The sequence below is a fragment of the Aptenodytes patagonicus genome, chromosome 10 (genome assembly GCF_965638725.1).
Source record: "Aptenodytes patagonicus chromosome 10, bAptPat1.pri.cur, whole genome shotgun sequence".
NCBI lineage: Eukaryota > Metazoa > Chordata > Aves > Sphenisciformes > Spheniscidae > Aptenodytes > Aptenodytes patagonicus.
Window position 1 is genome coordinate 14,861,661 of NC_134958.1, and position 27,178 is coordinate 14,888,838.

Genomic DNA, 27,178 nt, shown 5'->3' on the forward strand with positions numbered 1-27,178 from the left:
AGACGTACAGTTGGTGCCATCTCATTAACTAAGCCTTGCTCAAACGACGCGCAGGCGACAGCAAGGCGGGTGTGTATCATGAGCTTACTGTGGTCCCCTCCAGACCAGTTCATGGCAGGCGTGAGGTAACCAATATGGCAATTAAAGGGTAATGGTTTAGCAAGGCATTGAAAGCTAGGATGAACGTTTTAATTTTTACTATCATTAGACCTAAAGAATCTTAGCATGGGACTGTTCTAAATATAAAGTAAGAGACAGCCTGTGGCATACAACAAAACAATGAGAAAAGGTATACTTCTAAGAAGTTGATTATGCATAATAGTTATAGCAAGACTATAATTATAAAGTCACCTACTTCCCAACATCAGTTATCTAATGATTTTGTCTAGAAATGCCAGATAACATCATTCTGTATCATATACAGAAGTAACCAGGTCACAGGGAAAATCGGAATGAACAGAAACACATGAAAGAATCCTTTGTATCATTTGCCATCTCACTCAGGATGGTATAAACATAGTAAAATGGTCCCAGAGCACTACCAAAGCAAAACTGCTTTTGATATAGAAGGGGTTTTTTTTTTGGTCTGTTGTTTTCAAAAGCACCAGACTTGTACAGATTCAAAGAAATAACATGAAATGGTTTAATATTTTAGAAGACAAGAAGCTAAAGTAAAATTTGATTATGTATCTCCCCATCACGTTACTGGGAAAGCAAGGGAATACCAGGCTGAGTCAGGGTACGGTCACAAGATCTATTGAAAACTGAGCTGCGTGTGAACATCAGCACCTGCCTCTGAGCATACATTCCTCACTGTAAGCCAGGTTAATTTATTTCATAACAACAGAAAGTTACTGACCTCTGTGCAGGAGTATATACATAGGCATTTATCAAAGGGCAGCTCATTTGTTGTAAACTTCACCTCATGCACCTTCTCGTAACTCGTTTGTTTGACCAAAAGTCTCACAGGCTTCAAGGGGGGAAAGCCGAGGGCCAGCACATGCCCCGCAGGAGCAGTGGCTCACACAGGGCTGGCCAAAGCAGCTTTTATACAGTGCCAGAGGTTATACGGTGGCAGACTTAAGGAAGACTTTCACAATACTGCCAAGTTATTCTTACGTACCCGTAAAAGCAGCTCAAAATTTGCTGCCTGTGTTTCTATGCACATTCCCACCGAGTGCACAGGTACTGGAGTTGAAGCAGGCTTTTGGCTTAGAAGTATCCAGGGAGCACATGCTGGTAACTGCCCCGCACGGGACAAAAACAAGCCGTAAGGCACATAGTGAGTTTCTCACCTCCATCACTGCCCCCAGAGTTGGCTTTTATGAAACAGCTGTAACTATTGCCGATCTGTCAAAATACCTTGACTTCTGCAAAGCCCTAAGTTAATCCAGTTTTGAAAAGTCAAAAGAAAAAAAAAGCCAGAAGCCTCACATACTTTAAACAACTTAATTTATTAGAACCCATAAATGTTGCTTTCATTAGAAGAATCAAGTTAACACCTAATTCAGGGTGAAATTACATTTTAAGACAAACAAAAAATTGTAGTACTTAAATACAGTATTTACTGAAGACTGCTATTCTTAGAGTCCTGGTACAAGTTTATACTTACTGTGTGGTATTAGTATGGTATCTAATTCTGAGCAGGTTCAGCATTTTATTTTCAACTGAAAGTACATCACACCATGCAAAGGGCTATTCCCCCCCATCTGCCTCCCAGAAGTATGGAATGAAGAGCTCAAGCCTTAAACAAAAAAACCTTTGAGATGCATCACCAGAATCGGAAATTTTTATTTCTTGTATATTTAAGACTGGTAGAAGACCCCTGTGGCCAAAAAAAATAATTGTATGACCGCTGAAATTTATTTAAAAGGTTCACTGAACTGGCATCGAGCAAACCTTAACTGTTACTTCAAATTGGAACCTGAGTACAGAGATAAAGTACAATCACCCATGTCATACGCCCTATAATTTCTTTTCACAGTAGCCCTTTTGGAGAAGCAGGTTGGGTTAATAACCTTAATTTTCACTACTGTAGATCAACAGAATCATTTCCATAAAATTAAGAAAGTGCTTAAACACAGAATACAAAAAGTATCTAACTTACAAACCTTCCGATATAGAAAATCAAAACGTGGAACGTGGCAGATGTTGAGAGATCTGTATCAAAGTATTAAATTGTAAATTAACTGGAGTGACTGCAACACAGGATGGATGCTCTTGAGACAGTAAAACAGTGTATACAATGTATTTACCGAGGGTAAGGGTTGTTCCTTCCGTTAAGGTTCCTACAAAGCTGATGTAGACTTGTCTGTTTCTCACTAACACACTTGCTCTCTTTAACACATACACAAATATTTCCTACAAGCTGTGCTGAATTATTTATATTACCTTTTAAAATAACCTATTAGTTACACACTTTTTCAGGATGTATCAAATTAAGATTCTAATATCACCGATTTCCAGCTCTAGCTACGAGATTTGGTCATTGTATACGAGAATTAAAACAGTACTTGCTTCCGAAGACTGTCATAGCCTTTCCTCAGTTACATTAAGGAAGGAGCAATTTTTTAAACATTCAGTTTTCATTCTCAACTGATAGCTCACCTGCAAAATACAAAAACACAGCACTCATGTGAAAAGCAGGAGTATTTTTGCTCATACAGGTATTACTGTAGAAAAGGAGTCCTTTGGCTGTACATTGTTTCCACAGTGTATTTGTTACATGAGATACAAACTGTACAAGTTTTCCAGTTTACAAAGTTTTCTAAATTGCAGAAACAATTCAGCCCGGTATTTATAATATCGGTTTTAAATGTAAAGATTATTACAGATAAGGTACAGTCTAAGTAATTGGCTCAATGTAACAACAAAAATGTAGTTTTAATACAATTTGCAATAGTACAACTATGTACATATGTACAGAACTGTTTCCTTCTGTTACTTCGCTGACTTTGAGTATACTCATCACTTAAATTATCAGCTTCCTTTAAAGTAAGAAACACTGAAGTAAAAATGGTTCAGTTTTGCAGCACTTCAAGTTCCTCAGTGGAGATCTCATCTACATTTCCTGCTTAATTCCAGCCTTAAAGAACACCATCACTGAAGCGTGGCTTGCCATAATCAACAAGGTCATTTTGTAGATCTCTTTCTTCATCATCTGCAATTAAAATATTCAGATCAAATCTGATGTGATGCTACTGAAAAAATATTTAAACATACTTTCCCAGAACATGCTGCTAATGCATACATCCACACTGAATTGGCCTCGTCTGGTTATGGGAATGAAGTCATCGGGGAAAATACAGAGAACACATGTGGGCCTGCAATTACAAGTCCAGCTGTCAGCACTCGGGGAGTTGTCCCTCATGAAGAACCGGGACTTCACACTGTTTAATATCTTTGGTTTTATTGCAACCGTTTCAGAGATTTATTGACTTAAGAGATTGTAGAACTAGTTAAACTTACTACTGTAATTTGAGAATCTTCCTTTAAAGGTTTCAAACTCTCCCACTAAAACCCAACTACAAAGTCAACTACTTCAGAAAGTTACATTGCCATTTTTTAACCCATTCTAGAGTTAATAACATTTAAGATTTTACAAAGGTTGGATACCTCATGGGACAAGCACAGACAAGTCAGTATAACCCCCTCTAGACTAAGGTAATACTTTTTCCACCTACTTCTCTGCTTTGAAAAATGATCCCTTCCACACAAATGTGGCACAGCACATTTTTCAGTGATGGGATTTTTACTAATGCTGGAGTTGACTTTGCTGTCAATGTTTTTACATACTGCTATCTCATATCAGACTTGAGGGTAAAATTTGAAGAGAGACTTAAAAACGTAAGAGGCAGCTCTCAACCTTTTCAAACCTCTTATCGATGGAATCCCTGTTCTCTCTCTCGGCACTGCTGAAGAATCAACAATGCATTTTTCACCACTACTCTTCACAACTGAAACAAACCCACCTAGCCAGGCTCCTACGTGATAAACACTCAGCCCATCAGTCAAGACGTCTACTCTTGACTTGCAGAACAGCTGCATACTCAGCCAGGAAACACACAGCAGGAGCTGGGAGCAGGGCAGAGGCAATGCATTGTAGGCGGCCCCACAACCGATGCAAAGTGGCTGCTTCAGGCACGCCACATCTTTCCCAGCTGCATTTGGTTCATCTTTAACAGTGGATTTACAGGTTCGTCCTTGACTGGAAGCATGAAGATGTTTCATCTTGTCTTTCAGATCCAGAATGACTGTCTCTCTCCACCACTCTGCTCTGTCCTACTTCTGGACTTCTTGGGTTTTGGTTTTTGAGCCTCATGAAAAATCATAAAATTAAAAAAAAACCCTTGTGCATCCTCAGTATATCCATTTAATATCCAGCCACCACAAAAACATATTTACTATAGCAGAAGCCAACAACTTTTAAATATCACCTTGCATTTCAAACAGGTGGACTGGAAGAAGGAATGCCAGATTGGATACTGACATTCACATGAGCGTATCTCCCAAATTTGTGTATTTTCCTCTGATAATTTCAATCTAAGGCCCACACATTTCTAGTGGCAACAGAAAAACATGTTTAATTAAATTGCTTTGTTTGCACATGCCACATGATTTGTTCTAGCCTGATGCAAAACCATGTGATGTTTTTCTAATAGTTTTTAGACAGAAATTCAGGGTTTTTTCCTCCCTAAACAATTGTAACCACCCTCCCTCCAAACCCCCACAATTCTATCCTCTCCTACCCTGCAAACAAATTACTGTAAAGACTAAAGCAGACACTTTTTCTAAAATGCTACTTTTGGAAGTACCAACTTGCCATGCTGTATGACTTGTATCTCAAATCAACAAGTTATTAGGAAGCAACATAACAAAGGGCTTGAAAAATTAAGTCTGAGGTAGTAACATACGCCGCTCAGGCTATTCTTCATGAAAAGGCTTCCAGAAGTCACTCTTTAATCTTTACTACCAGATATTAAATCCATTATGTCTATACAGATATACAGAGGGGTTGATCAGAAAAAAGATTTTCACCAAGTCCAAATTTAAAGCCACCACAGTAGTGAACTGACAGGTACCACATCTAAATGGGAAACAGTTTTATGAGGCCACTGTCAGTTAGAGCTCTTATTTTTTCAAATATCCCTTGCATCGCAAGCTACATAAGCACAATCTCTATGTTTTTTAACAATTTTCCACCACTTATTACTGTATCATACCCACCCTTTTGTAAGTGGCATACAGGAATGCTGTTCATGTTCCTGGTAACAGTTTACAGCATATGTGGTATTAACTCTTGCTACCTAAAGCCATTAGTTTCCCTGTAAAGGCCACCATAGCAATGCATTCGTGCTGGTAAGCAAATCAGCACGGAGCTCTGAGGTACAGCAAGAGCTGCGTACGGCAGGAACACGGCACTGCGCCCCAGCACTGCTTTGGGCAGCCAACCTCCTCCCACGCTCCTGGTCGGCAGCGCAATGGCTGTGGGTAAAGACGAGCCCAAAGGCTGGGTTAGGCGAATGGGAGAAGTTAGCACAGATTCAGTAACGATTACGTGGCCTTAGTTAAAACTTCAAGAATCATATTCTGAAGTCCAGTAAAGGAACTATTGTGGTGAGGAGCCAGGCATCACCCACTGCTTACTAAGGGGAACTGAACTAAAAACCATGAAAAACCCAGCCCACACAACTGCTTCGATTTGCAGAGCAGAGCTTAGACATACAAACATGCACGACATACCATGCTTTCCTTTTCGTTACAAGATCATCGTCATTAGAAGCAAGCCTGCTACTTCCACAGCATCAACAGAAGGAGCTGTATATACTTTTGTACCTTCATTTAGAAGCTAGCTTGTACAAGCAAATTACAACCCAATAATAACCCGTCCAGAGGAACAGATGTTAGCAATCCAGAGTGACTAAAATCCGCTGCTAGTTTTGAGGAAAAGTGTAACAAAACAGGCCACATCTTCTGGAGCAGCAGCAGAGTTTTCATTTTTATCAGTAAGTTAATTAATTGCCCAGGGTTCTGATCCATACTTTTCTTTTGCTTGTTCATGAATTTCAAACTACCAGTCCAGCCAAAAAATGCTTACACTGCATAGTTAGATGCATGCCCACAGCAATCAGTTGCTTTTTATCAGCTTTTCCCATTAATTATGCTTGGATACCAATTAAATAAGTCTGAAAAACTACCAGCTAAAAAACTTGCATTATGAGGATCAAAATCAGGGTGCCTGTAGAACTTCAATCGTTTTGGGGGTTCCCCCCCCCCTTTATTTTGCACTTTCCTTAATTGGAAATACTATATATGGTTACGTAAACATTTTCACCCTACAGACATGCAAGCCTTTCACAAAGTATTACCAAACAACTAGATGGAGAATGGTAGACAACGTGGCAGGTACATGGCAGACAAGCAATGAAGGGGCGATGCACTGAAACACATGCAGAACAGGAGGTGGTGAACATGCATACACAGGTATTAGGCTAGCACCAGATTAATGAGTTTGGAAGTTTGGTTAGCAAAGAAAACCAGAAGCCTGTTGAATCTGTGTACAATGCACGAAAATTACACTTAGAATTGCTAACTGAGACCTCATTGCATACCACCTCAAGGCAGGTATGACAAAAGCAGTAGTCAAAAAAAACCTACGCTTCTGTATTTGAAAACTGCTTTAGTAATGTCAAAGACTAATCCCAAGTAGCTAGATACCAGATTTGGGGTTTTAGACAAAACCATTTCTGAAATTTGAAGTGTCTGTGTTTTCCTAGCAGAAACCGTATACACAACTGAAATAAGGTATCGACATCCTCTCACCGAAAACTGCTGTAACACTGCTTTCAAACGGAGAGCAAGACCAAATTTTAAAGATTGCCTAAAGCTTATTTATTCTATATTAGAAATTTTTGATCAGCTAAAAATAGTGAGGCTTTACACAAATTCAACAAGTAAACTCAGCGTGGATTTTATTACAATGGGATGGAGATAAGGCCCAAGCTCACCTTGGACGTCTTCTTCTCCACCATCACCATCCTCTTCCTCATTGTAAGCCAGCTCAGCCTGTTTGTCTGCCTCATACTCACCCACGTTACCATCATCCCCATTATAATCTGCCAGTTTAGAACCCTGCTGCGGATCAACAGGGGATTCATTCTCATCAAAGAATCGGCCTGTGAAGTAGGCAAAGGATTAAGTCAGAAGCAGAGAGGAAAGAAATAGGAAGATTCTAAACGAAAGCAGACCGCGGGTTAAGATAGTCGGGTTTTTGTAGTAGTTTCAGCTGGAGGAGAAAGGGGGTAGAAGGGAGAGGGCCTGGGCAGGGGGAGAACAAGGCTTATGGAACACCTCCGTGCAAAGAGGATGTACTTGGTCATTCAGCATTTGGATCTTGTGAAATCTGATATAAGCTTCACTCTGGAGAAAAGAGCTAGAGAAAGCATCCAGACAAAAAGCTCCATCTTTGATTACCTACAAACATTAATAAAAGTTTTCTTAAAATGCCGCAGAGCATGCAGTGGAAGGTTTTGTATCTAGACTTTTTTCTGAGGAGGACTGGCATTCTTCTACACAGAATGGAGCACTACATTGCTGTCTTCGTATACGGTAATGTCTGCAGAGTGTGTACCATACTGTCAAGGGTAAAAATCTAGCAAAGATCTCCCTTGTATCTCTGATTTTTTTAACTACCTAATTAATTTGGCTTTACACCCTGGTTTCCTATTAAGCTTTAATGGTTTTCAAAATATTCTGAATCCAGTATTTTTGTCTCCCAGCAAAGAATTAAGAATAGTTCCAGATACTGAAACAATGCAGAAGAAAACACAAGAATTAGCTGGAACTATGACATGACTAGACAGTCAACCAAGCACACAATGAAAGATTAATGGTGTGATGTCAAGTTCAGAGCTGGTGTTTAATGGGACACAAGGAGATCTGTTCCAAGTCCAATGCAGTTCAGTCTGCTTGCCCACTGCTTAAAGAATGCAACACTGAGTCTGCAGAGGATACAAGTCTGGAGGGATTATCTATAAATGACAAAAAATAGGATTAAAGTGCGATACAGTCTTTACAGACTGGAAATGGACTGAGAAGAAGTCTGCCAAGGCAGATGTTAAGTGATTTGCAGTAGAAGCAATTAAACAGAGAAGTAAAACTGAAGAATATGATTTCAACATTAGGATTAAAAAGGGGGTTGGGGTTACAATGGACAGATGTAAAAATGAAATTATTTCTTAAAACAATGAAAACTATCATATGTGGCAGCATATAAAAATCAGGACAGAAACAATAACATAGTGCTTATCTGGATGGGGAAGAAAACCAGAAGACTCACATCTAGCGCAGCTCAGATGTACAGAAATGGAAGTTTCAGTTATTTTCATAAAATAAACAAGAAGAAACTATGATCTGTTTAGAAATCAGAAGTTTAATACATTATTCATTCTCCATTCATGTCTAATTGAGTAATCCTTGCTATTATTGTTTGTATTTTTGGACACTGCATTATATATAAAAAGCAGACAGAACTATACAAGTCGCACATGTTAAATATAAAACAAGCTATGCAAAGACAACTGAATGCACTTAACTTACAGAAAAAACGAGCCTGTAGATATGCCAGAAATACTGTGACAAACAAGTACTGAATAAATTTAAGCTGACAGAAGGAAAGGTTAAAATATTAGAAAGAGATCCTAGGAAACACAGCAAGCCCATACAGGCCTGTGAGCTGGAGCTCACATGAGCAGCCCAGCGTACAGGACAGCCCTGGCAAGCTCAGATTCCAGCACAGCTTCAGGATGCAGCTACTCTTTCACTACAGGTGCTTCATTCTGCTTTAAGCATTTGGTATTTTAACTCAAGCTGCTTCAAATCAAGGGAGGAACGGCTGAGACCCTGAGCACACACAAACCTCACCAGCAGTCGTTTTGGGCTAGGCGGTCTTGACAGCAACTCCAGTGCCTGTGCATGCAGAGTCAGGTGTACAAAAGATTTAGGCAGTAGATGACTTCTCGCGCAACACGGGGACAACATCAATACTCTAACACAAGGCATATACAATGGTCTTGGGATACCAAGACTTTAGGCAAACACCAGAACAGGAGTCGCTGGTAGCTAGAGCCAGCAATGCACCAATTGCTTTCTGAAACAGACAGACAAGATCTGGAATCTTGATGGCCTTGTGGATCTCTCAAATCACTCCAAACATGAGTCAGCGTCCGTAACGCAAGCATTACGTGGACCGACTATTTGAGGCACAGTGGAATGTGTTGTCATGGAGCACAAGAGGTTAGTGACAGCATGGGATGCCCCATAAGGATGTCACTGATGCTAAAATCTGCAGGTAACATTTGCTGAAATGAATGCTGAATAGACATACAGGTTATTACTCAAAGCTGAATCCTTACAAACACACTACTCAGAGCAGCTGCCCACATGCTCATCACTAAGGACCTACTTACAGGACAACTTTAAACAGCAGCATGGACTGGAGGTTTGCTGCACCCAGGTGTTTTTCCAGGGTGCCAGGTAAGAGCACTGTGACATTGCTGCAGTCACTTTCAGGTTCTGCTTCTTTTGAAACCGAACGGCCACAAGGTGCGCATCTCTGTACCTAGTATCAAAGTTACTTTTTAAATCTACACTATCAAAATAAAAAAGGAAAAGATCTTTTGGGAAGAAGTTCTCCGATTCTGAAACTGGACGGATATGACAGACACCCTGACCAATGATGGTTACTTGTCTCATCCCATGGGCTGATGCACAGCAAGTTTTGCAGCGCTCTAACCAAAACCCCAGCCAGGGAATTATCGACAGTGAAAGCTGTGTGCCAGAGCTGCACTCCTCTATACCAGAGGGATGAATTTATCGCCAATGCACCTTTCAGAACACCCACTGCTGATCAATCAGGAAATAAATCTGCAAACCTGGATTAGCTATTTCCACGCATGACAGAGGAATTCCCACCCCCATTGCATCATTACAATGTAAGTTATTCCAAATATGAAGGAGCAAAGAGAAAAGGAAAAGACTAATCAGTGATGATTACTGACTCTTAGGTACCCATTCACAGCCTACAACGGAGACATCTCATTCACTGCTCCTGCCTACAAAGCTAGCCCCCCACATCATTTAATCCATTACCAGGGAAGACAGCCAATCCATTTAAAAACCCCAAGAACTGAAATACGAAGCTCTGTCATTTCAGCTGTAGTCACTCAGTCAGACAAGCGCAGGATCTTCAACAAGCTCCTTTGATAAACTAAATAGTCTTAGTGCATCTCAGGATGCACAGAGTGGAAGAAAAGCTTGCACAGGTTGCATGCCAATTTTGAGTACACCTATCCCCACTCCATCAGGAAGATCCATGAGTGATTAAAATAACTGAAGCCTTCCCTAAAGATCTGTTTCTAAAAAAACCCAGTAAATTGATGTCCATTCCTTACCTCTTCAACCCTGGTCTTTTTAGAGCTTTTTTCCTCCCTCATACTAAGCCCTATTTATTTTTTTTTTTCTCTCCCCTGAATTCCTTCCAGCTTCCCATCATCTTTCCTTGATAGTTAAAGGCAGAGGATGGCCTCACAAGCACTAGGTAAGACAGTTAGTTACTCCGTCTTATTATTTGACATTCCTGTTAACACATCCCAGAAGAAAAACCTCACTTCAGACATCTGTTAGTGACTAATATCCACTGTTGACCACATTGTTTTTGACTGAACTGCTCACTTGCTATTTGTCGCTTACTCTGTGCATGTAATTCTCTATTCTTAATTGCAGACTACTTTTACGTTTACAAACTTATGTTGCTGAAGCCACATCTCATACATTGTTTATCATCCAGCACTCAAAATACCAAACAGTGCCAAGCAAAGGATGCATCTTTGTAAACCTCACAGAAGCTTTTCAAATAGATCTGTTAGTGATACCCTTTATCTGGAATATTCTTTTCTTAAAGAGAAGCTTTTAAACTTAATCTGTTAGTGATACCTATGCCTGGAATATTCTTTTCTTAAAGTTGTGCACCCACCAAACGGCAATTTATTCCTGACCAGATCTCCATTAATTTGCCTACGACGAAGTCACACTCCTGTTTTTACTGCTTTCGTTCCTTTGAATACATACTTTTCAGACCGTATCACTTTGACGCAATCTGTTCTTAAAAAATCCACGTTAACCACTTGTCATATTATATTCAAACTGATTGAGAATTTGTTCGGTTACCTTTCCAGGTATCAAAGCTAGGCTGCTGTCTCTCTAGAACTCCTCAAATCCTCTTTCCATTCACTTTTTAAAGACTTCTTGTGTTATGATGGTACATCTCTCAAAGTTGTTAATGGTTCAGAAACCATTTCGGATAGCTTCTTAAACCTCTCGGCTAAGGTTTGGCACTATCTACAGGCTTTAGCCTCTGACCCTTTGGGGGGCTACAGGGGGGTGCGGGGACAAGGAGAGAAGACACTGAACTCCCACATCCCTGTACATCCCTTTATGCCAATGCACACCCTACATCTATCTGCTAGCAAACCTGACTATATGCTCACAGGCCCCGTTTTAATTTAACCTTTGCTTCAGAACAGTAACTAAAACATTTTGCAAGAATAAATGGAGTATTAAACTTATTTGTCTGTTATTCAAGGAATATTTAAGAGATTGCTAGAAGTTAACATTGTTTCCTGCAATTTCTCCAAGCTACAGAAGTGCCAGTCAAGTTCTAGACCGTGAAAAGAAATTGCAACAACTTAACTCTAACAAAGGGAACTTCCCAAACTAAACCTTTTATGACAAAAATGAATTAATAGTTTCACGTTCCCAAGAGTAACCCTACCTTTCAGAATTCTTTTCATTGATCACTGCAACCAATTCATGATTTTATTTCAACAAAATTGCTAGTTCTGCACCACTGTTTATCCGATCCACAGAATTAACACGGGTTTCTGGCAGGAGGCTATAGAATCCTTTTTTCCTCCCAATTTTCTGACTCTGAAAATGGCTGTTCTGGTGTAATAACTTGTCAACTTGGAGTATAGACAGATTTTAATCATAGAAACCAAAGCCTAAGTGAAAGCTACTTAGCTGTGAGTACAAAGAAAATTAAAGTTGAATTTATAATAGCTATATAATAAAGAAAAATCTTATTTGGGTAAAACACAAGGGGAGACGTTTCAGCACTATGTTTTTTTTTCTTCCAGATGCCCATTCCCCACCTAAATGCTAAACAACTGGAATTAGTTCTTTAAAAATAACTAGGTTAAGGTATACCTAGTCAGTATACTCTATACTATACTTAGGAGTATAGTATCTCCACTGATACCATAAGAAACACGTTTCAATATAATGTTCCTATAGGAAGATGCTAAATCAAATGCTGTAGGCATAATACTCTCCCAATGTTACAGTATCAGCTGCAACGTAGAGATGCATCTCAAAAACAACCGTTCACAGACAGCTGTATGTGTATTTGCAAGTTCTTACCTGCTGTCTGCCCACTAAGCCTCAGCAGTATTACCACCGTCATACACCATAAACAAATACATGATCTGCTCCTGTCTGAAGGCTTCCTTCTGGAGCAGACATGGAAGAGAAGGGTTCTGGAAAACTTCCTCTCACAGAAGAACGAACTTCTGGCCAATATACATATACCCCCACAAAGAACCCCTATGTAAGGGCTGAATTCTTACAATATTGCCCAAAACATCGTATTTAAGTAATACAGTATGAATATAAATAACTCAGTATCATGCATGTGTCAAAAGTCTTCACTTGCTCTATTTAAATGTGTAGTAATTTCCAAAAACATTTTAAATTCCCATAAGCAAATAATTTTTTTTAATGACTGAATATATATGAAAGATGACACATTAAGGCATATCTTTTACATAGTAACATATTACATTTATTTTCAGGCTTAGTCTCCAGAGGGGCACCCACTGTAATGGTTCCTATTTTCCAGACAGGCACTATTACAGATAGAAAATGAAGTGATTTTCTTAATATATTGAAGTATATGATATTGGCCAACTTACTTTGCTTCATCTTCTGCAAGTCACTAACTCTGCTCTTTGGAATTTTTATATGGTCTGTTTCAATTTTGTGTTCTTTCTGATTTTCCATATTTTCTTCAAAATTTAAGTGCTGGAGAGAATTTGGAGGTATCTGCTTCACAGTATCAGCATTTCCATCATTGTCACTGTGCAAACCTACAGAATGAGGAAGGTGTGTTCGGTTTTTACATGGTTCCAGAAGGCGGCTATGGTGTTATCACAAAAGTTAATCAATCACATTTTAATACGTAATCAATCCTAAATCGTTACCTTCTCAGCTGATTTTCTATATGTACTTAAATGCTTGATGAAGCCTAGAACAATAATACGTTTATGGTTTTTTTTATTCTCCTGCTGATTCTGCTTTTCAAATCTACTAAGCATCGTTTATTGTTTCAAGAGCTATGATCTGAGGAGAAGGTTGCAGTAAGTCACAGAAGTTATGCTAAAAATAAGCAGAATCACAGGACTACATAACCAAGGAATACAGAAAACCCTGGTCCCCTTGAAATTCACATCAATCCTCTGTTGATAAACTCTAAATTCAACAAAGCGAGCTTTTCACTTGCTATCTTTTATGTTTGCTCATTAATAGAAGTCAAAATGAAGGACTACCTCAGAATAGCAAAAAGAAACGAACTATTTAAAAGATCTGACATTTGAGAATAATAAACTTTAAATATGTATACAGACTTTGAGCTCACTAATTTTGGTATTCTAATCTGCTTACACATACACTGCAAAAGGAAAGAAATTAAGAAATACTTCTGTTGCCTTTTTTTCAAAAGAAGCAATAATGGGCATAACAGAAAACTTCAAGCTGTTTGGTCATGTCACAGATATATAACAAGTACATTATATTTAATGTTTTTAGCAGGACAGTATTTGAATATGCCACTTGCAGTGCAGATATAACCTAACGTTCTCTTTGACATTAAAGCAAAGTGACTTGATCCACAAGCATTAAATTTAAGTATATTTTCTATGGATTTGTGTCCTTTCTAACTGCAATTCTTCTAAACCCTTTCACTGCAGTAATTTTAGTTCTCTCACATCCTAAACCTTCCCCCCCGACATCACCCTCGAGCGAGCTGTTCACAGAAAGAGGAGGACACTGAGCAAGTGATAGTACCATTGTTTATTCTGAGTATAACTGGCTACCAATAGATCAACAATTAACTCCTGATGATATGTTGCAGCCGTATCTAATTAGTAACCCTAAGAAGGAATACTAACTTCAATTACTCTCCTCTGTCCAGTGGAGAAATCTTGAAGCACTTACCTTTGAAACTTCTAACTCTCAAATTTGGCTGAAGTTGGTTAAAAGGCTCAGAAATTACTGGGTGTGTGTGGGACGAAAAGAGACCATACAACCAGCAACCCCAGTGCCTCAGAAGGCCAGACTAAGAACACACTCAATCCTGTATCCTACAGAAATTGATCATTGATGTGGTTACAAAAAGGAAAACAAACATGAAAAAGGGGCTGGCCACGTACATCTAACATTCATGATACGGTAGCAGATATTAAATGGTAAGTTTCCTACAAAATGTTGACTTGTCACCTGCTAATAATAATTTTACCTGGTGCCAGATTCGCAACATGAGGCTGTTCAGTTGGAAGATTTATAACAGGTTGATGACCTTCACTTTTAGGAGCTGAAATAAGTGGCTTCCTTAAAGCTAAAATAAAATACATGGACAAAAGCATTAACATGAAACAAACACACTATATATGGGTTCTTCCTCTAACAATCCTGTAAACTTTTTTTGTTGTTGTTTTCTTGTTTTTAAACGATAGATGAAAACATAAAATACAAGATTTCAGGGGGGGAATATTATCAGAAGCCTTCAGTTTTGAGAATTCAAACCTCTAAAGCACAGTAAAAAATATCAGATTTTACACCCCACTTGAATTGTATTACCATAGACAGATTTTAAAATTTTGCATTCACTATGAAACAGATGGTATTCAAACAGAATATATACGCCACCAAGAACCCAAATGTGAAAGTATTAGATTATTTCTCCTAACCAGTGGGAGTATCTTCAGCTTTAGCAGGGTCATTATCTTCTATTTCAGGCATGCCTGCATCTCCTCCTGGTTTGATTTTCTCTGTAAAACAAGAATAGGATAGCGTGCCTTATTAACCTTTAAGTTTGAACAGTGAATTTCCCTGTTGTGTAAGGCTCTAAGACCAGAAGAAAAGTCCTTTATCCACAGAACATGTCCCATATTGACGATGCAACTACAACACTCCTTACATTGTACCGTCGAAGTCACTGAAGACTGCTTTGGAGCAGTGCTCCCAAAATCAGTGCAATCTTCAGAAAAGGATGGGAAACAGATGCACTGCTCTTGGTAGCCGAGTAAGAAAAGCCTGCTGCAAGAAGCTGGCCAGAACAGACATTGAACTGATACAAAAAGGTGCTGATTCAGCAGCACAAGAAGTTGAAACAAAAGGAACCCATCTGCCTTTTGGAGAGGCCTACAGGGAGGAAACAACAGCAATAGTTACTCACCGAGAGCCTCCTGTACAGCTTCTGATAACCAAAGGTCCCCACTGTTCCTGCTGACTTACCCAGCTAGAGACTTCTCACAGCGGTTTCAATGCTCCTTGTCTCCAGCCACCCTCTCTGTGAAGATTCCAGCTCTCCAACAACATGCCCCTTCCCTAGCTCACCCCAAGACACATCTCACAGGGAGTGGAGAGGCAATCCCCAGTTCACAACTGGTCACATGAGGAAGGATATGCCAAATGAACCAACAAAGTGAACACAAAACTGTGCAAGAAACTACTTTCATAAAAGGATCCAGAGAAAGGACATGCCAATCTCTGGATACCTATAAACTTAGTACAATCACATGCAGCTAATCAAGTTAGCTGAGCCAAATAATTCACTGTTCTACTTCAGAGAAATGCACGATTCTGTATGATAGCAAAGGATACAACACAATTGGCCCATTATCTATCAGAAATTACAAAAAAAAGGAAATACCTTTGCCATTTACAACATGATCTGAAGGCTGCTCATTCTTTACTGTGTTTTTATCTTCTGCCTCTGGAACAGTCTTAGATATTGCCTGGTCATCATTATTGGGACTTACTTCAGTGTCTTTACTGGACTGAATTTTTTGTGTGGCCTGATAGAACAAATTCATAAGGAACCAATATTAAGCACATCTCTGAAAACTACAGAACAAAACCCCTCAAATTCAAGATTACTTTGGGTAAGCAAAATCACATTTATGAAGTAGATGATCACCAAAGCAAACAACAGCAGAAGTCCTCTATATACAAACCTGAATCCTGAGGACAGGAGATGAGAGTATGGACACACAACTGAACAGAAAATGTAAAATACAGCTGGCTGTATGACATTTATATTGGCATATATAGCTCTTAAGTATAACGCAAACAGGTTAAGGCCTTAAACCTCAGGCCAGAGACTTTGAAACAATTCTAGATTTTAAGAAAGATCTGACTGAAATCTTCAAGTCTGCCTTATTATTCGAAATGTTTGTAAACGGATATCCAGTAAGGAAATGAAATTTTAAGAAAAGCAGGTTATTTCATCTGTTTGTAGGAAAGATGCCCATATTCTACTGGCAGCTTGCACCACATAATTACACCCTTGATACCGTTCAATTACCATTGTTATTTGCATCACATTAGCACCTCGAGGCCTCAATAGAGATCAGGTTCCCCTTTGCAATAACCTATATAATGTTGTAAGAACACAGATCCTACCCTGGAGAGCTATAAAGTAATATCCGTTTTACAGAGAAGAAACTGAAATCCTTAGCAATAATGTCATGTAGGAAGGTTGTAGCAGAGCAAAGAATTAAGCCTGATCTTCAAGGCTCAGTTCACTGACTGAGCAAACAGGCAGATATTCTTAATATAATACCCATTTAGGGCTGCTCAGGACGATATTTAACAAAAAGTTAGGGGAGAAATGTCCAAGGCCTCCATATATCTGAAATGCTGAGTCAAACAAACAGCAGACTTCAGGCTCTTCTAATTCAAAGAAACTTAGCTGTGCATTACCTTTTGTTCCCGCACAACTTGGTCCATTAATTTCTTTATGTTTTCTTCATGTTGCAGTCTCATTTCCTTGATCTGCTGCCCACACTGCAGACTTGATTAGAAACACATTATTAGTTATATTTCACTTATTGTACCTGCTCTCCCATAAATAAAATAGGGGGAAAAATATGAAGTGGCACAAAAAGCCAAACCTGAGATATAACTAGAATAGTCTGTCCAAAAAGCCTTGTCCTGGAATGTGTATGGAGTGGAAATGGACTGAATACAGAAAGAAAGCAGAACTGGAAAAAATAGGGACAGAGCAGAAAAACAGTAAAATAAACAGAATGGCCTTGAACATATTTCCTCCAAAACCTGGAAAGCAACCAAAAAGTCAAGCTTCACAGTTAATCTGTCATCAGCATATATTAATTCCACTAGGAAAGCAATATATCTCCCATGGCTGTCAACACAGAAGATGCACAACTACCGCTATCGGTTACTGCTACCAACTCAAATAACAAGATCTGAATGACACACCTAAGTGTCCAACTTCTCTAACAAGCCACAGAGAGATCCAATTCCTGTCTCCCACAAACCCGCAAATACTCGACATAGCACATAGAGTAAAGAATATTTTTTGTGTGTGAAAGTTTCAAACATTTTCTCAAGTGTTATAATCTCCCTCATTTCTCAAAGCTTCAGAAGTAGTTGTTTACCCTGCTTCTCCATCATAAACTTAAAAGGCTGAGGTCAACTTAAAATTTCAATCTACACAATGCTTTCAACTTCAGTTGAAAAAAATAAAATTACACTTTTAGAAAGACAGTAATTAACAATCCTGGTGGCTTACAGAACTGTGTCAATTAAACTCTTCCAAGTATTTGTCAACTAAGATCTCCACAGTATAAAAAATGCATTGACTTAAAATCGTCCAATGCTGAACAATTCCAGTAAGTCAGATTTTTCTTAGATCATATCTCACTTTGAGGGGAGGAGTAGAACACCACAAAAAAATAGAACTTTAAAATCAAACAACTAGCTAAGTCAAAGCTACATCACCAAGTGAGTACACTCAAGTTTGAAGATTAGCAGAAATAGGATTAATTTGCACTTTTTAATAAATACAGACTTCCATTACACACACAAACCTAGTTACTAACATTCTTGAAGACATACCTATCATACTCCAATCTCCTTGTAAGGTAAGTATTGTTCTTCTTGTACTCGTGAAGCTGATCTTCCTGGCGAATGAATTCCTGACGTAATTCTGCTAGTTGCTCTAGACCAAAAAGCAAACATCAACATGGATACAGAAATATAAGAAAATGCCCCATGGTGGATACAACTTTCAATATTGCTATATAAGTTAAAAATGTGCTCAAGTTTTGTGTTATTTCTTCTAGATATACTTTAAAGATTCTTAAACTAACTTGAAAAAGATGCCAATTTACTCATGTATGCCAGATGTCACTATGAATTATAGAACAATTCTTCTGATACTATGCCAAAACCCCTAAATTTTTCTTCATCTTTTCATACAGAAGACTTACACAATGTTATTTCACCTATCTGTTGGAAATCTCCTTAATTTCCTGAAAGATTCTGTTATTCTGAGTAACACAAAAGTACTACTAGGTTACTTTAGGCACGATGGTCAAATATTCTTTTTCTGCAATAAGTGTACAAAAGAAGGTACCTGCACACTAACCATAAAACCAATACATATTTCCTGTCTTCACAATTGTTCTAGAAGCTCTTCTCCCTGCTCCTCAAGCTACAAATAATTGTTAAGCTTCCTACTATTTTAAGGTGCAACTACATAGATACAGGCAGAAATGCCAAGTGTGTTGTCTGCATGCATGTACAAATCTTGGCATTAGCTGTTCCAGGTCACTCTGAAACCCATACAGTAAGATTACAGGCATTGTAATCATGTCTGTATATAACAGCCTTAAAAGATGTTTTCTGGACCTTTTCTAACCCAGCATAAGTATCATAACGTTGCTTATCCAAACTATACTAAACTGTGTATTTGGTCACGAAAATGATTCTAATGTCTTGGAAGTAAGCAGTGCCAGAATACATGTTCTTTCTGCAGACAGCAGAGCAAAGTCTACGAGAGCCAACCCTACACTTATCCAGACTAGGTAATAAACAAATATAATGAAACTTCACATTATGCGATGTTCCAGCATCACTTGATCTTTCATTTCAAATATATTCAGCAGTACCTAGGCAGTTAAAAAATACACAACTTCAGTCTGCCAAATCACCGTTTGGCCATAAATTCCTTACCTTTTAAACGATTTATGTCTGCCATTTGGTATGATATGTTGTTCTGCAGCTTAATCTGAAAGAAGAAATGGTTATATAAATATAGACAATCAGCAGGTTAGAGAGGGTTTAGACTGCGAAGACTCAGGTGCATTTGTTTTCATTGTAAAGACAATGTGTGCAAAGGATTATCAGAATTATGTATACAAAGTTCTTGTAAATATAAGTAATGTATATTTAGTTATCTATAAGTGATATCATCAACCTAAACACTGTATTTAGGCTCTGCTAACAAGGACTTAAATTTATTTCCAGAACATATTTCTATCAAAAAAGTAGGTTGTCAGGACTAAAATAAACACACTGCATTCTCATACTGCAGAAAGAGATGGTGAATTTCCAATGTCAAAGCATAAGTGTATAAAAATAAACACACAGCATCATTAGCAAAAACAATTTTTACCTAATGTATATTTAAAGTAAATTTTTTATGTGATGCTACCTAATGTTCATAACACATTTTATTTTTAAGAGAGAATCTGACACCATTAGACTTCCACAACAGCTTTTAATTTGGTATTTTTTAGTAAGGAAAAAATAGCATAGAATCATAGAATCGTTTAGGTTGGAAAAGACCTTTAAGATCATCAAGTCCAACCGCTAAAGTCATTAAGATGCTTTGTCTTGGTCTTACATAAAGACATATGTAAAGACAAAAAACAGCAGAAATGAACAGAAAGATGCATGCGTAGAACATACTGAGAAAGAGTGAAAAAAAAAATCCACGACCGTCATCAGCCAACACTGATGCTGTAATTATTTTTCTTGTAGCTTCACGATCGGTATAAACGGTAACTCTAGAAAGGGTGCTGAAACAGGGTTGTCATTCTTGGGTTACAAGGTCAGCATTACCTCTCGGAATACCAAAATGAAGCACAAGCACACCTACTCTGGTGTGGGATGGGGGACACACACACACAGAGGCTATTTCAACTCCCACACAGATTCTGAAGCTCAACGTCTCACTCAGTTACCTACATTTCCTGTCAAAACAAACAAAAAAGACATATGCCCTTAATTTAAGACTTCCTCCACCCACCTCTACCTTCCCTTTTATCAAATTATTCATTTCTTTAAAAATGTTTCGCGTAATGTTTTTGTTTTTAAAAGAGGCACTCAAACTCTAGACCGTCTGATTCAATTCGTCCCATATGGGTTGAGGCAGGCATTTATAACTTTAGGAACCACGGCCATACAAGAACTGCTGAAATCGTGATTTTCTGCAGAACAGAGCGTACACGGAGGCACGCATCCAACAGCTCCAGTCACATAAATAGAGGCTCCTTATGAAATAGAGTGCTCCATCGAGGGTTTTGTTTATGCCAGACTGCAGTATCCTGGCTAATCCCTAGCAGCAATGCACACACGGGCAGTGCTGGCAGCAAACCCTGCCCCATGGCAGAGAACAAAAGCCAAGAGGGTTTCTGGAGTGTGGAGAGGCACCACTGCGATGGGGCGACCTATGGGGGGGAACGCCCAGCCACTTCACAAGGCTTTTCCCAAAAAAAGAAAGAATGGCAGATGATGCAATCTTTTGGTAACCTGAGAAACCTGACCATATTGCTCTGAAATATGATACAAAATAAAAACACCCAATAGGGACACTTAAGGAGCCTTCTCGGCACCTTAGAGCCATGCATTTGAGAACCAGTTACACATGTGCTCTGCCCACCAAGACATTTAAGGCACTCTAGTTACAGGATGCACAAAGAACAACTCAACTAAATGAAAGCCTGTGTTGGACTTCCTGTGCTTTATTTCAAAAGTGCAAGTAGCCCCTGTGGTGAGGACTTCACACAGAAGCACAATACAAGAGCAACCGCCAAGCCTTTCTATTCCAACAGGCGCCCATCTTGCCAGCTCTCCATCGAATGGACACCGGGACAGGGGAACAGATACAAAAAGAGTGATTTGTTGAGCATTAATGAAAAAGTATCTTTCCCTATTTTGCAAAGCCACTGGCAATAGCGACCAAATTTTTTCCTGTCTTCCACTCTAATGCAGTTCTTTCCCAGAACCCAATAAATCTACAAACAAAGGAGATCCTGGGAAGCAGCAGGTTCTGTTTTCAAACCTTCATCTATCAGAATTCATAATACAGAAAGCCTTCTTACTGGCTTGCTTCTGTTCATCCTATAAAATGTTTGACTTGTAATGGGCTGGGGGAGGGCTGCCTGTCTGTTAGCAGGAGTTTGATTTGAAGACAACATCAGTTTTATCACAGAGTCTTTCATTTTGGCGATTGAGTTTCAGAGAAAAGTGACAGAATTTATATCCAAAACAGCTCAACTGACAGCAAATGTCCCTCATCTGAAGGATAGAAAGGGAAGCAGCTTTTTTATGATTCATGGGATCTGTTCCACCTACACACACAAAAAAACACACTCCACAAACCATGGCGCAAGTCCAGTTCCTTCTGAGCTGTGTCTCCTTGAGTCTAGACCTATTTGTACTGTTCATATTTCTCAGTGGCTTCTCAGATCCTTTCCACAGCAGTTGGGATGTATAAAAGAAATTCTCTGTAGCCCAATGAGCTCTGCACAAGAAAAAAACATCAACAATTCTGTGCATGCTGGAGCTACGTACATGCAAGGCAACCTTCCAGTGCTGTCTGAATTGTTAACAGTCTTGTCATATAATGAAAGGCACTTCAAGGAAAAAAGTTATAGACATGCTGGAGCTTATCGCTATGCATGGCAGGACAGAACACAGGTGGTATTGCTTCCCGATGAAGTAAATGGTAAACATCCACCCATATTTCCCTGTGAGTCATTTCTTTATCTAGCCAGAACACCCTCCGAACTGCCTGTCGAAGCAGCAGGAGCAGGTGTCCGTACTCCTCTGTGCAGCTTCAGGAGCCTGGGCATTCCCAACACATTGCTAGGGCACATGCTGGAACAGCACAGGAAAGCTGTTTAAAAGTCTGTTTGCACAAGGGTCTGTATGCCACAATTCCATGATCTTTCTACTATTGTCAACTGCCTTTTTCAGAATAGACAGTGCTATCATCAAGCAATTAGTACAGCATCAGAGATGACATTGTGATCATCAGGAACACGCAGCAAGATTGGAAGATGCACTCAACATCACTGCTGTAAAGCTACAGCGTTGTAAACTGAGGAGCTATCAAGGAGTTTTGGCAACAAAGAACATAACCAGCTGCTGCCAAGGATGTTTTACTAAACAGTTTCATCCTATGAAGCACCATTTCTAGGCACCAGCTAAGGGGCAAGGCTGTATTACACACCTGGCATTGCCAGCAATAGCTTTGGAATGAGAAAGGCACGCTCCTGAGAGCTGCAATAGCAAATACAGAGCTATGAACCCCTACACACTGGATGGTTGCCATTTGGAAACTTTCCACCGCAAATTCCTGCCATTCAATCATTTTTTTGAGCTTATTGCAAAGGGATGTATAAAGCTATGAAAAAAACTATCCTCACTGTATGCTGCAACAAAGCATGAAATACTACTCAGGAAACTAATGCTAACTCTGCATGCGTCACCTCCCCAAACACTGGGGCAACCACTATCCCTGTTTGACTCCCAAGAGGAGCTCCCAAAGAGGATAACTCCTCTGGTTTGTTCCAAGGTCCAGCAGACCATCACGAGCTCATCAAGATGAGCACAGGGTGATAGGAGAAGAGAATTCCCAAGAACTTGGGCTTTTTCTTTTTTTTTTTCTTTTTTTTTTTTTAAAAACACAAGACACTAGGTCACGCTACTACATTTGCTCATAAGAGCAAACAATATTCTGGTGCAGTGTGACTGGCTTGTTACGCATACAGGGAGAGGGAGGAGAGAGACATGGGTTTGGGTTGACTACAGATATCACTGAGCTAGGAGGAAGCTGCCTGCAGAAATTCAAGTTGCCTCAACACTAGGAATAATGCACACTGGATTTACATGACCACAAGGCAAAGAATCTCTTATGAAGACAAAGGAGCATAAAGCAGAATTGACACTACCATAACCACCAGAGTAGCATCTTTCAAATGAGTTTTCTATGAAATAAGCCTAGATCTGTTGTGATCACTTGATACCCTGAGAATTCCCAGTGTTCGTGTTTTATTATAGCTCCTGCATTTCACAAATGGACTAAGATCACTGGTAAAAAACAGTTTGTTCAAAGAACATCCCTGCCAAATTCTATTTTGAGAGAAAAAAATTATCAGTCAAGCCTTTTTTGGTTAAACACTTTATGCTTACTACTATTTTTTTTTGTAACAGATCTTTATTGTCTAAAACAGAGCTTTATTCTCTACTCTCTAAAGTACAGTCACTTAAAGGGTTTTTTTTTAGAAAAAAATTAGGATTGTTGCCACCAAGAACATGACAGTAACTCACATGGGAGGAAGAGAAAAAGGGACAGTGACTGGTTATTGATAAAACTTACTGCTATTCTTGCCTATTAAGGCACACCGAACATTTTGAGCACAAGAAGAGAGGATATTCAAAAGCTACTAGCTCACATGAGTGTGAATAGCAGCTTCTGGAACAAAAAACTAAGATACAGGGCATATACTGCAGTATGCATGCAATTAACAATGAAATTAATTTGTGAGGTTTACTAGTCACATTTCTCTTGCTCCCCTCCTGCTCTGCCCTGTGAGACACCAGACTCAGAGAGCATTCAAAGACCAGCCAGATTTATGGAGAACAAAGTGGTCAGCAGGCACGTGCAGCTCGACAGCACCTCAGTTTATATCATGTGCATCAAAGTGGGCTCTGGCTTCCAGTAACGCTTGCTAGACACCCTGACTTAGCACATGCATTTTGTCTCCTGGTGTCCTACAGTAAAACATTACAGATTTCCAAAAAATACAAATTTCTTGTATTAAAAGCAAGCCTTGCCATGCAGCCAAATAATTGATAGCTTACTTGAGTACCACCAGTGGAGTTTTACACCTGTCAGTCAGTTACAATAATGCATGAAACAAGTTCATTGCCCTGTGAACACAGGCTAAATAACAGGAACACAAAATCAAATTCAACTACATAAAGAACAGCCATACTACAAATACTCACCTATATTACTTCCCTTGAATACCCTTAGCCACTTCTCCAACAGTCTGCAGCTTGGAAGCAGTTTCAATGCATTTATCAACCTTCAGCAGACTTTCTCCATTAATTTGTCCCATCTAGCCACGAACTCATGTTATTTTACTATCCTCAACCGCCTGAGAAAGGCAGTTCCAGCGTGGTGCCGTGACTGACCACCTCCTGTGTTTTCAAGCTACCACCACCTTTGGATGCTTGCTTTTATTGAAGAGGGCAATGAACAACTAAACCTATTTGCCCCCTATTTGCATGTTAAAGTTAAATTTAAAAAAACCAACAACAAAAAAACCAAAACAAAAACCCCAACAGTTTAGAAAACTACTAGTTTTCTGTTTTTTACAAGGGGAAGCATTGTTAAAACCTGCTTTAATTTGAGTTCAGCCTCTCTTAGACTTAACTATTTTGATATCTGTATAGAATACTTATTTATAAATTAAACTAGATTTTATAGTATCACAATATTTTTAATCACAATGGTGTTAGTTGCATTTATTTCCAATGGAGAGCACTGGTATCCACCATTACATATCTAATCAGGCTTTTTATTCCAATCTCAGAAAAAATTAAAAAATTTTAAAAAACACGTTTGCTGAACACACAAATGGCTTCATTTTAATGGTTCAGTAGGAAAGGAAACATAACTTTAATACAAACTTAATCAGGCTGAAGGAGTCTAATTCTGTAATGACACATGTAAGTATCCAGATTTTTCTGTGACAATTAAATGCATTTTCTTATACTGCTCATCAAATGTGTGGTATGAAAGGGCCAGAAAAACAAACTCAGTCAGAAATAAGCCCGAGTGTGATAGTTCCATAAATCCTACTGTGATAAACAGTGTCCAATTAGCAGAATTATGAACTGCATGCAAATAGAGTACATGCTACCATACACGACTGACTAAAAGAACTTGTCTGCTTAACTCCTCTGTAAAAGAGTTGCCTGTGATGATTATGAAAGTGGAACAGTGAAAGTTGATGCATTCACTCATTTTCCCTTCCACAACAAAAGAAATCCCCAGGCCACCTCCACATAAAAGGGCAAGCTGAATTTTGTATTAGCTTGTCTCTTCGCAGCTAATGAAAATGACACGTTATGTCAGCAGCACGAATTTTTTTTCCAAGTGTATGCTGGCTGCATAAGAACCAGGCCCTGACGTGCCAGGCATTTTGAGAGAGGCAAGCTCAGGGTGCTACACCTGAAAATTATACTTGTTTCATTTTCCCTGAGGCCAAACAAACTGTCGTTTTAAGGCTGTGTATAGCTTTTTGACTGATCAAAAAAGATCAAATAATCTCAGCAGAGGAGGAAAGCTAAAAAAAAAAAATTAAAAACAGCTGTCTGGAAAACAGTGAGCTCTCAGTGTTTTCATTGTCAGCGCAGACACTGCCTTTGCTGGACATTTTCAGCTCTTTTCAGGGACGCGTTCAGAAACCCGAGCATGCTGCAAACGTCCCAACAGCAACCAAAGCCAACGCATCAGCTCTAGAAACCAGTGCCTTCGGGGACTTATTTTATCCTTAGGCTGCAGACGCTGCAGGGACACCGGCCATCACCAGGCGAGAACAAACGGTGTCCCCCAGGCAGAGCCACCCCGCGGGGCGCCGGCGGACCCTCCCGCCGACCCCGGGCCTGGCTGCACCCTCCGCTTTACCTTGCTGTCCTCGCACTTCTTCACCTGGCCGTCCTTGGCCTGCAGCTGGCTGCTGAGGTGGCTGTAGTCGGCCTCCTTCTGCTCCAGCTGCTTCTTGTGGGAGTCGACCTTGCCCATCAGGTCCGAGTTCCTCTTCTCCAGGCGCCCCCGGGCCACCTCGGTGCGCTTGGCCTGGCTCTGCAGCTCCGCCACCTCCTCCTGCAGCAGGGCCTGGCGGGACGAGGCGTTCCAGCAGTTGAAGGCGAGGATGGCGATCACCACCAGCAGCGCCACGAAGACAAGGGAAGGCAGACGGCCGCCCCTCCGGTTGGCCCCGAAGCCCACCATGGGGGAGGCCGCCGGGCGGGGGCTTCACCCGCTCACCGCCTCCGCCCGCACCTGAGAGGGGAAAAGCAGGGCCGGGGGGGCAGAAAGGCTGCTCAGGGAGCCGGACGGCGGGCGGAGGCGCTGCCCCAGGGGACCGGGCGCATCCCCGGCGGCGGAGGGCTCTGAGGGCGGCGGGGCCGCGGGGGAGAGGAGAGGAGACGAGAGGAGAGGAGAGGGCTGCCCGCAGCGGCCGAGGAAAGCAGGGCGAGGGGAAGCCGCACCAGGGGCAGGGCTCTGCCCGCGCTGCCGTGGCCGGCCCAGGCGCCGCTCCCGCCCCGCGGGGAGGGACAGGCCGCAACGCTGCGCTGGCGCCGCCACCGCGGCGCACCGCCCACCCCGCCGGCCGGCAGCGGGCCCTTCCGCCCCCGCCCCGCCCTTTCCGCCTTCCCGCCTCTCGCGGGGACAAGCCCTTCGAGCTCTCGCGAGAGCACAGCTTCCCGCCGCCAGAGGGGCGCCATCTTCTGCGGGGCGGCCAGGGGAGCGCGGGCGGGTCGGCGGTTGTGCCGGGGGAGGGCGGGTTTGCACCGCCGGTAGCACCCACACGCCCGCCCCACCGGCGGCACCGGGACCCCAAAGGGACGGGCTGGCCCGCGGGGGCGAAATAACGGGCGGTTGGGGACGGAAGAAGCAGGGTATGCCGCTCAGCGCGTCTACTGAAAGGTGTTTCCTGAGGAAACAGCGTGT

The 27,178-nt window shown here is 40.6% G+C and overlaps 1 protein-coding gene across 2 annotated transcripts; it reads right to left on the bottom strand.

Moving 5' to 3' along the window:
* Positions 1-1,435: 1,435 nt before the first annotated feature.
* GOLM2 (golgi membrane protein 2) lies at positions 1,436-26,783 on the bottom strand. Of its 2 annotated transcripts, XM_076348172.1 has the most exons (10): positions 26,129-26,782; positions 19,375-19,429; positions 18,256-18,358; positions 17,098-17,188; positions 16,046-16,190; positions 15,081-15,161; positions 14,630-14,728; positions 13,029-13,202; positions 7,008-7,175; positions 1,436-3,160 (listed from the first exon to the last, which is right to left on the bottom strand). In XM_076348172.1, exons 1-10 carry the CDS (start codon positions 26,453-26,455, stop codon positions 3,087-3,089), a joined length of 1,317 nt encoding a protein of 438 aa, XP_076204287.1. In that variant the 5' UTR covers positions 26,456-26,782; the 3' UTR covers positions 1,436-3,086. The 2 variants fall into 2 exon arrangements, with proteins under 2 accessions (XP_076204287.1, XP_076204288.1); XM_076348173.1 differs by lacking the exon at positions 7,008-7,175 and having other exon boundaries at positions 26,129-26,783.
* Positions 26,784-27,178: the final 395 nt, after the last annotated feature.